General features: G+C 45.5%; 1 protein-coding gene across 1 annotated transcript in view; it reads left to right on the top strand.

The window, feature by feature from the left end:
* The window catches only part of ak8 (adenylate kinase 8), a 20,063-nt gene that overhangs the window by 4,154 nt on the left and 4,594 nt on the right, over positions 1–11,315 (top strand). The window contains exons 2-11 of the mRNA XM_020595322.1: positions 596–729; positions 811–895; positions 1,315–1,364; positions 1,810–1,923; positions 2,408–2,593; positions 8,170–8,251; positions 8,333–8,404; positions 8,799–8,999; positions 9,478–9,600; positions 10,692–10,781. Coding sequence (XP_020450978.1) covers positions 596–729; positions 811–895; positions 1,315–1,364; positions 1,810–1,923; positions 2,408–2,593; positions 8,170–8,251; positions 8,333–8,404; positions 8,799–8,999; positions 9,478–9,600; positions 10,692–10,781 — 1,137 coding nt within the window. The remainder of the gene's footprint in view (positions 1–595; positions 730–810; positions 896–1,314; positions 1,365–1,809; positions 1,924–2,407; positions 2,594–8,169; positions 8,252–8,332; positions 8,405–8,798; positions 9,000–9,477; positions 9,601–10,691; positions 10,782–11,315) is intronic.

The raw sequence follows: 11,315 nt of genomic DNA, 5'->3' as shown, positions 1-11,315 counted from the left end.
AAAGAGGTGAAGAGGCGAGTGCAGGCAGGTTGGGGTGGGTGGAGAAAGGTGTCAGGAGTGTTGTGTGACAGAAGAGTGGCAGCAAGAATCAATCCCGGCCGGCAATCGGGCGAAGGCGGGGTACACCCTGGACAGGTCGCCAATCCATCGCAGACCAAATCTACAATAAATAGTAAATATAGTGAGTCCAGAGATACTGGAACTGCCCTTTAACATATCCGCTATACTTAAGTTCCTAACTGAAACGTATAAACTGTCACCAAGCTTCTAAAACCAACAGTATCCAAGTAGAAATGACCTCAGCCACTCCACACAATCTGGGTTGACACATATTTTGTCAGGGGTCTACATGAAAACTGCTGTGCTCAGACCAGGACCAGACTGTTGTTTCAAACTCAGGTTTCTGACCTCTATCGGAAATACCGAAATATTTGCCCTTAGGGGGAGGCTGTGGATCAGGAGGTAGAGCGGGTCGTCCCTTAGTCACAATGTTGGCGGTCGATTCCCAGCTTCTCCAGTCCACATGTCAAAGTGCCCTTGAGCAAGATACTTTTTTTGATGGGGGTTCTAAATGTGGTGCCTTCATGGTCCTCAGGAAAAGAATCTCCATTGAGAGCCTCAGACTTCATCCTCCTCCTCCTCCAGATGGATGAGACAGTGAAACCTCTGAGGATTCCTCCTCAGATCTCCATTTACTCTGACAAACACAACATCTTCCACCTGGTGCAGGTAGAGGACCATTCTGCAGGTTTTCCCTGTTTAAACATATCAGCTGCAGATCCCATGTGCAACAGTGTGTGTGTGTTTCAGAGCATGGTGTCCAGCCTGGTGATTGATCAGCCTGATGATCCCATCTCCTACCTGATCAGCTGGCTGCAGAGGAGCAGTGTAGACAGTAAGTCAGCACACCTGAATTCTGAAGGTGCTTATTGAATCCGAATCCTGTTGAATCCCTTATCAACTCAGTTTAAGTTGTTTATCTAAAATGTACTGATTATAGTTTTTATTTTGTTCGGCACAGAAACAAAGTAAGGTTTTAACTTTTTATGTAACAAAATATCTCATTGTTATGAGTTCCAACTATGTCAACAACACGTGATTCTAGCGTTGCTGTAAGGAGCAGTGAGCAGACAGCCTGACACTGACAGAACCTCCAGTGATGAAGCCTCAAACTAAACCATGGATGCTGAGCCTCTAGGGGGCGCTGTGTCTCTGCAGCACAGTGAGCAGCCTGGAGCCTCCTGCAGCATGTTCTACACATCACATTTCATTCATGGTAACAGTTCTGATTCCCTGTCTGTTTATGTCTGTCAGTTCCCAGGGTCCTGCTGCTCGGCCCTCCTGCTGCTGGGAAACGCACCGTGGTGAGTTCCAAAAGATAAACCCAACATTCAGCAAATGGGTTTTGAATATTTTTGTTTTGCTGCTTCAAAACTGAACATTTATGTGTAAAACAACAACACATAAGGAAGTGCAGAACCTGTAATGTAAAGGAGGTTGGGACAAGACTAAAATGAGATGACGGGGACAGCTGAGACTTATTGGTGGGAGCATACATGAGGAATGTGACCTGTTATATTGTAGCAGGATAAAACATAAAAAACACAAGTTAGATTTGCAAAGTCTGGCTCAGAAAAATGTCATAATTTGACAAGGGTTTGTCATTAGCTCTGGTTCTGTGGTTGGTTCAGTCCCAGAAAACCCATGAGCTATTCTGTGAAATACAGTATTCCAGCAGTGAGCAGGGAATGAGCACACAGTTCATCTCATCAGCTCTTCTTCTGTGGTGGTGTTGTTGTCATCCTTCAGGCCAAAAAGCTGAGTGCTGAGCTGAAGGCTGTTCATGTGACCATAGACAGTTTACTGCAGAACCATCACACACACACCCAGCAGGTACAAGCACACACACTGCACATGTTCAGGGCGCTTTAATAACAGATTTGTCCGATTGTGATGCTGTGTTTGACTGTGTGTTCCTCTCTCAGTCAGGGCTGGGTCATGCTTACTGGACCGATTGGTTCACACCGTGATAATACAGAGTCACCTGTTACAATGTGTGTGACACAAGGGGAACGTCTATTTGGGTCGCTGTCAACGTTTCTAATAAAGAGACAGCAAATGCACAACACACTAGGCAGCTAGCCAATTTATTCTAAGCACAGGGTAACAGAGGCTTACCTTCAGCCCAGCCAGAGGAAACTGAGCAGGGAGAATCAGAGGCAAAATGAGAGTCAGAGCAAGGGTCAGAGGTCAGAGGCATGGAAACAGCCCAACCAGAGGAATAAATCCAGGGAGGTAAACAGGCTTAGGCTACAGTGTGAGTCAGAGACAGGTGTGATGGGTAACAGTGTGCAGGCAGAGGCTGAGGGAACATCTGGGGCAGCTGGGGAACAATGGGGATTGACAGTCCAGAGAAAGAACCAGAAGGTACGGTAACTGGGCCAGGAAAATACGGAGCAGAGATGGGGACTGTGATGGGCAGTGGGCATCATGTGACCCTTTGCTGTTGTGTTTGTGTGTTCAGGAGTTTCCTGATAAGCTACTGCTCAAACTGGTTCAACAGAGGCTGAATGAGGCTGACTGCTTCAATAGGGTGAGTCTGTTCATCAGTACCACATCAGACAGTACAGCTGTAGTCAAACCACTTGGACTCCAAAGACCCACAGCTGCATATATAGAAGCTTAAGGGAGTAGACGTCCCTGAATGGAGACCTGTACCACCTGAGGCTGTGGTACAAGTGGTAGTGACCTTCAGGACAGGACTGAGCAGCTTCATCGCCTGGACTAGGTAGGACAGTGTGCTGCATCAGCTGCTTCATGGTTGGTGCTCCTGTAGCAGGCTTTGTGAGAAAGTCCTAAAGGTACTTTAGAAAGGTCGTGCTGGTCGCCCAAGAGGTTCATTTGTAGCGATGTGTGGTACCACTTGTTTTCTTTCTGATCTGCTACCAAGTAAAAATCTGACTGGTATCACAGACACTGTGCAAAGAGATGGGTCCAGGCAACAGAGACCGATGGAGAAGAGGAGCTTTAATAAAACTTTAATAAAGTCCTACCTTAAGGTGAATGTATAAGGGCTTGCTTGTATTAACGACATATGGTGCCACGCTGTTGGTGGTGGGACTACAGCCATACCCCACACATGCAGGGAGCCTTTGCATGCCATCTTGGTTGTTGTTTATGCCTCTGCACCCAGAAACTGCATGACATCTGCTTTGTTAACGCGAGACTCCAAACTACAGGTTCTTCTTATTCTGGGTCTCGGCAGCTAACACACCGACAGGATTCAAATGTGATGATGATGGACAGAAGCAGACACAGTTCCTCTCAGCCTGGTATTATTTAGACTGTCCTGGTGGTAGCAGTTACTGTCTACTGTGTCCCCTGTTGAAGATCAAATATATCAGTATCAGAATCAGCTTTATTGGCCAGGTGTGACGGACACACGAGGAATTTGACTCAGGTACATCGGCTCTCAATGTGCAAACAGTAAACCAGCATAAGGCTGTGTAATATAACAAAATAAGCAGTATTAACAGCAACACTGACAGCAACAACCAGGGCAAACAATGCAGAAAAAGCAGTATAAACAGACAGTAAACAATGCAGACAACAAAGGAATGTTTGTTGTAATGAGATAAATAGGGATAAAAACAGAGTACTTAAAACTAGAGACCTGTATGAGTTTGTATAATCTGTACAAGGTATATTTACAGGTATTGCACTGAGGGTTATTGTCCAGTCATACTGTCATTGGTTAAGTGTTCATCAGAGTGACAGCCTGGGGGAAGAAACTGTCCCTGTGCCTGGTTTTCTTGGTGCACAGTGACCTGTAACGCCGTCCAGGGGAGAGGAGTTCAAACAGATTGTTTGTACTTGTCCTGTGTGGTTGCTGAGCCAAACCAGACAGTGATGGAGGTGCAGAGAACAGACTCGATGATTCCTCTGTAGAACTGTATCAGCAGCTCCTGGGGCAGGTCGAACTTCCTGCGCCATATAGCCTACATTTACCCCATATTAGCCTACTGATTTGAGATATCAATCTTTTAACATGGGAATAGAACAAGATCAGAAGTATCAATATTATCAATATCAGGATCGGTCTGCACATCACTAATCTCTACACATCAATTTGTCAAAGAACCCGCATCCTCAGCATCATGATACTGTAGCTCACCCTCAGGATGGGCGGTGGGACAAATGTCTGCAGGCCAGAAATAAATGGAGACTCATCCAGAGCGTATGAGGCTGCTAAAGTTGGCTCTGGATCAGAGGGATCAGAGACTCAGGCCTGACCTTGACTGGGTGGCCTGGCCGAGGGAGTCTGTTGTCGAAAGGCTGGAGGCACAGATGATGCTGTGTCCTAGTGCAGAAGTATCTGAGAATGTCAGAGCTGTGTTGGCTCAGCAGGGGCGTCGCCACAAACACATGGCGCCATCCAGCACAATGATGTAAGGCTTTAAATCCTGTGTCAGAGTTCTAAACCTCCGCACCATGTTTCGATGTCTGATAAACACCTACTCAGACTGGACAGGCCTGTTTCTGCTTCAGTGTCACCTGACGTCTGTCTGCCCTCTGATGTGCTGCTGTGATGATAAGAATTGGTGCTCCAGTCGCTGCCGTGTCGTACTATGATTCCCAGCAGGCGGAGCAGCATGTTGGTGCGATTCCCCAGAGACCAGCTGATCAAACAGACCTGCTGCTGTCACATCCCGCGTGTTATTTTCACTTGGGCTCGTCGTCGCTGCTGCTTCTCATTAGCATCACGTCCTGTTTCCTGTCAGCGTTCATCAGGACACCGAGAGCTGCTTTCTGGTCGGTTTAAGAGGATTAAAGCAGGAGAAGCTGCTGTCACAAACATTCACACAACAACAACAGCACAAACTGGAGCTCACAGCTGCACTTATCTGACTGATTGAACGTCTGCCCTCTGAACGGGCCTCTTCACACCAACTGCTCTCCTGTTAGACAGAAACACATACAGACGGCTGACAGGTAAAGGGAAGACCTGGAGAATACCCACACGGGTTTCATCCATCTACACCTTATTTAGAGGTTCTAGTGATCCTTTAGGTGTTTCAGTGGTCCATTAGAGGGTTCTAGTGTCCGTCAGGTGGTACGAGCCTCTTTAGGAGGGGGTCGGTGGTGAGAAAGTAGCAGCGTTATTTATATAGCACACGTTATACTATTCAGAGACCCTGCTGCTGCCTCTCTCGCAGTGACTGTTTCTGCTGTGGTGCTGTTGCTCACGTTTGCTGTTGTAAGTATTTTTGTTTTGGCATTGACAACTTAGTTTTCATCTGTGTTCTCAGCAATCAGAACCAGAACCAGCTTCACTGGCCAGGTGTGTTGGACACACAGTGGCTCTCAGTGTGCAAGTTCTCCTGATAAGCAGTGAATAGACAAGTAAACAATAAAAGACGGCGTTTAGCTTTGACGTTTAGCGTGCATGTGTGTCTCTGTGTGTGTGTGTGTGTGTGAGTGTGAGATTAGCAGCTACTTTGATCTGCTAATTTCTGTTTTTGGCTGCAGGCTAAACTCATCACACACACTCCAGGGACCGACTCTGTGTGCGTTTTTTATCTTCTGTGTGTCGCTGTGAATGGTGGAGAGGAGGATGACTGACAGCTCCTATCAGGACCCCCGTTGTCCTGAATTAATGACATGTAAGAGGGAGGTCTGCATGGAACTCTGTTGGCAGGTTCATGCTGGTCAGTTACTGAGCGAATACCTCTGCCACAAACACCTCAAGCAGTGTTCAGACCTTCAATATGTTTCAAATATGGCACCTTAGTGTGAGAGGCTGAGCTGTGTTCCTGTGTGCAGGGGTTAGCATATCGTGGCCTTCAAACAAAACATGTAGTAGCCAGTTTATTAGGAACACCTAGCTAAATCTAAGTCAGTCTAATCCAACAGTCCTCCAACAAGTCCTGTGTTGCATTACATAATACATACTAACAAGTGTTTGCATTATTTTGTCCACTGCATTTATATCAATGAGGCTAGACACCAGAACCAGGTCTCCGTACAACCCAGTCTAGGTGAACAGCAGCACCACCTGCAGCCTCCACAGTGACCACACAGGTGAACCGACACCTCTGTGACACAGACTGAACATCATCATCTCTTCATGGAGGAGGATTTACTGCAGGTCAGTTGGATCAGACTGACTATGACACAGGGGTTCCTAATAAACTGACTACTGAGTGACTATACAGGGGTGTTTATTATAAGACCAGTGTATTAAACACTAATGTGAAGCCAGTGTTTAAAGCTCAGGTGTCACATTGTTTGGTGTGGGATCACAGCTTTACTCTCACCGCTCTGGTTCTGGGCTGCAGCAGGAAGCAGCTGTTGTCAGAGAAGTCGCTCTAAACAGCCGCCATCCACGACCTGCTCAGCACCAATCAGCAGACAGAGCCAGTCAGAGAGCAGCTGGGGAGCACAGTGGAGCATTCAGAGCATTCCCTCAGGAGGCGGTGGAGACCAAACCCAGAGCTAACAGAGAGGGAGCACTGGGCTCGGACACAAACACACTGTGCATGTTGCTTTGGAGCTGAAAATAAGAAGCTGTGTGGTCCCAAGTTCAGGAAATCAGCTCAAAAGGGGATGATGTGTCAGTGTTGCTGCTTGTTTCTACTGAAAACTAGTGTACAAAAACAATGCAGACATTTTAAGGTACTTGTACTTTATTTGTGTTTTTCCATTTTATCATTTAATCAGTCCAACTTCATTTGTTGTGTACCTTATGTGTGACAAACTGATAATCAAGCAAAGCAGCAAACTGAAAACAACTTGAGACTAATGTACATAAATGCCAGATGAAATCTAACAAATGGAAAATAAAAAAAGTAAAATACACTAGATAAAAAGATAATGACTCAAGTGAATTATATATAACATGATGCTTTACACTATATCCTTCTACACTGTTTGAGAAAAAACTGTCAGCAGTCAGTGAAGACAGACTTATCCAGCCTGTCAGACATATGTCTGGGTGTCAGCCGTCTTTATTTAGCCTGGCAGGCAGCACTGGGGGACTCACTCTGCAGACCGCTGCATTAAACACACTTCAGGCTTCATGTCTGTCAGACAGGACTGAACAGAGCTGCTGTCGGCCCCACTGATCCCTTCAGCACTGACACATATTATTTTTTATTTAACCAGGAAAACCTCATCGAGAATAAAAAACTCCTTTTCAAGACTGTCCTGGCCAAAACAGGCAACATGATGGTGTTGACAAATAAACAGATACGAACAAAACAAATAAATGTGTAACACCATGTCATTAGTCAAACAAGCAAACTGATAATAAAACCTGTACAAATGTTGAGTCAGATTTACTATCTTAAGGCATTAAAACTAATCGGATTAACAAATGTCCTGACAAATGGCAAACACTGACGTCATGCAAAAAAGCTTTAAATCTACTCAAAGAAACCCAGTTAACGATGAAGAACTTTCCAGTCTCAGTTTAGTGGTCAGGTCACACTGATCTGATGTCACAGGCTCACACACTTTCTACACTGTTAACACAAGAAATACAGACAGCAACACCAACAGCCCTGAAGGGAACTCTGAGGATCCCTGGGGAGGTCCCTCAGCTGGATCATTCCCAGGCAAAGCAGGCAGCTGCCCCAGGGCCCAGGACCCCAGAGGCCCCAGATCAGCCTTTTGTACTGTTTATGGAGTGCAGTATCGGCTCAGATGGGCCTTTCATAACAGACTGCTGTTGCCTGGTGCCGTCGAGGGGCAGTGTATTCATTATTTTTAATGGTGTTGTTGTCTTAATTTGCACAGTACTCATTGTTTTATTTAAAGTAACTGGCATAGAAATCTGTAGTTATTCCACCATATGAGCTTTATTTTCATTATCTATTTATTAATCTGTTAGCTAATGTAAATCGAATCATCAAATTTTAGAAACCAGTAAAATATGCTCATCACAGTTCCACAAGTCCAGAGTGATGTCTCATGATTGTTCTGAAGGTTCTTGAGGGAGCTGTAGGGGGCACTGAGCAGTTTCCAGGAGTCCTTGAGGAGGAAGTAAGGGTACTGTTAAGCACTCAAAAATCCCTCTGACCCATGTTTGTTAAGCTGTTTCACAATAATCAAAATGTTGGACTCACACAAGAACCTGACTGATACTGTGAAAACGTCTGTGTGTTACAGGGCTGGGTGTTGGAGGGAATCCCTCAGACTCGTCTGCAGGCTCTGAGTCTTCAGCAGGGTGGAGTCATCCCTGAACATGTTGGTGAGAACAAAAAATAAGATCCACTCACAGCTCATACATACTGTGTACTGCATGCAAAATACTGCACGTGTGTGTCACCAGTGATGCTGGAGGCTCCTGATGACGTGCTGTTGGAGAGGAGTCGGGGCAAACTGGTCGACCCACTGACGGGAGGTGAGTCCAGCTCAGCTCAGCTGAGTCCATGTTGGACGAACACTTAATGAAACAGATCGGTTAGAAAACTAAAAAACAAACTGTAAAACTGTAATCTTCTTGTTAGGGAATATGTACACACTGTGTGTACTCTGGAGCTCCAGCAAATACTGTGTGCTGTCTTGCTCATGATTGGTATTAATCTATATACCAATAGTAACTGATATCAATCAATATGAAAAAGGACATTGTTGGCCATATCACACAGCCCTATTCAGTAGCATTGTGGGTAATGTAGGCAGACAGAAATTTGTGGCATACTCCTTTAAACACTATAGCTGCTTCCCTCTGCTGATAATAGTCACACTCTGAAGCAGGACATACCCAGTGTCATGCCTTTACTTCCTGTTTGTAGACGTGTACCATCAGACCTTCATTTGGCCCGATGATGACATCGTCACTCAGCGTCTGGAGAAGGAGCAGGACCCGCCACAAAAGCAGCGATTGGCTGAACTGCAGCGTTATCGCTGTGAGGTCACAGGACTGAGTTTAGCCTATCAACACATCCTGAAGATCATCAATGGTGACCAACCACATGCTGATGTCTACGGACAGGGTACAGGCACACAAACACCCAACCGCACACTGCATCTACTGACAGGATAGAGGCGCAGAAACACCTGACCACACGCTGACAGTGTATTCAACAATACACGTTCAGTTGTGAGCATTAGCAAATATATACTTTTCACATTGTACAGACTCTTTAACTTATAGTTTGTATATATTCAAATGGAGTTATTGTCATGTCTGTCTTCTTAGATTTTTTTTTAACAGTTTGCACCACATTAGCAAAACAAATGTTTGCAATGTTTGCATCTTGTATGTCAGATTTACTTGGCAGTAAAACTTGATTCTGACATCAACCAACGGGGCACATGCACAGAGGCACCTGGTGCACACTGATGTCCCTCTGTCTCTGTCGGTCTGTGTGGAGCAGCAGGGTTTTTTCACACCTGACTGCCAGTTACTGCTTATGTCTATTAATGGATCCTGTACATTTGTAACATGACTGACAGCGTGTGTTGTCTCAGTGCTGGCTTTTGTCCGGACTCGTCATCGTGCCAGAACTCCCAGAATCCTCCTGCTGGGACCACCTGGCTCAGGGAAGAGTCACCAGGCCAGGCTGCTGTCAGAGAAATACAAGATGGCGGACGGTATGCACACACACTCTGTGGCACTGCCATTCTCTTCTCTGTGTTGCTGTTGAATAATCCAAGTGAACAGGTCTCCATCACTGTGTATGAACAGGTTTTTAACAGCTCCCACCAACACAGCCTGTGAAACAAGTAACCAAATGTCATTAAAGTAAGAACCAGGTTCAGTTTTAACTGCTTTTCTTTTTTCATCACCTGCAATAACAAACAGACTTTGGAAAAATATCCACAGTGAAATCCAAGTTTTTAAGATGGAACTCAAAGAATGCCTCTTGTGTTGTGACTGACCACGGACCCCCTGAAGACCATCGTGTTGCTGACCTCCTGCTAACTGGGTGGTGCACTCTCACGTTTCTGAGGCAAAATTCCACTTTAACAGAATCATGTATGACAGAGCTGTGTGGTAGGTGCTGGTGTTCACAGTGGGGTCCACATTCAAACAGGATCCAAGGAAGCCTTTCCGACCAGTTATATCCAGTGGAGCCAGAGGGAGGGAGGGATAATTTGTTCTAGACATGGAGACATATCAAACTATTACAAATCAGAATGTCAACAGCGAACTAAACTGATGGTTACCTTCACTTACATCATCAGTGCACCTAAGCATTTCAGTAAACTGCAGGTGGAATATGCATCAGAATCTAATATAATCTAACAAAGGCATTAGTCAGACCAGCCACTGGTTTCGAGAACCATCACATATCAACCAAATGCAATAAATAATATGCATGGGAAGTCCATGCTTTAACTGACCACGGTTCTCCTTGTGCACACAGTGGTTTTGAGGGGACGGGGGATTTGATTGGTGGAATTTTAAAACTTCCTGTGTGAGTCTAAGCATTGAGTAGGGGGAGGTGGCTGGAGGCAGAGCCAGGTATACGGATTTAATAATAATTTACACTTTTCCTAAACAATGTTTTCTATCTGATTCCAATGCAAGAAATCATGGACTGAATGTCTGATTTGATAATTATAAGCTGAGGTTAAGAACATTTTATTCATTTAAAATGAAATGTACAACCCAGTAAAGTATCTGAATACTTTGGACACCTGTATATTTCTGCCCAGTGTCTCATGTGTCTGTCTCTCAGTGTGTTGTGGTCAGCTGCTGAGGTCTGTAGCAGCTGAAGGGTCGAGTCTGGGAGAAGAGATCCAGCCCTACCTGGACAACGGACGACTAGGTAACCATGCACGTAGCAGCAGCGCACATTTGGATTGGAACTAGGTGCCTGTATCCCAGCATCCCCTGTGATTTTTAACTCTTACACTACAAACACACAGACACACTGCTCCATCTCTTTCCTCCTTCGCAGTGTGTGAACGTCATGTGACACCAGCTGTGTTTAGTAATCAGTCGCTACAGGCTCCATGTTTGTTCTGTACATACAGCAACGGACTGAGCTTCTCCCACTCTGCCAGTAACAGACCAGGATCTGCAGTCCAGTACTGTCCCCTGTTAGTGAATCCCCTTTATACTGTAATTTGTCCTCATTTGTGCGACTGCAGTGTCACTGTGGGAACCAGTAATAGCCTAGCATGAATCATGGCTCTATTTAGTTTCAAACCCACCTCCCATGCAGAGTTCAGGAGGTTGGTTCGGTGCAGTAAACCAGCTTGCTAGTTGCACAGCCCTGCACCACATGAGATCTGGGGGCTGTGCCTGTTGACCACATACCCGTTAAGAGTCTGCTCTGCAGAGCTACTCAGACCTCTTT

Source organism: Monopterus albus, unplaced genomic scaffold (assembly GCF_001952655.1).
Source record: "Monopterus albus unplaced genomic scaffold, M_albus_1.0 scaffold26.1, whole genome shotgun sequence".
Taxonomy (NCBI): domain Eukaryota; kingdom Metazoa; phylum Chordata; class Actinopteri; order Synbranchiformes; family Synbranchidae; genus Monopterus; species Monopterus albus.
Note: the sequence above shows the minus strand (reverse complement) of the source record. Positions and strands in the feature narration are given on the sequence as shown.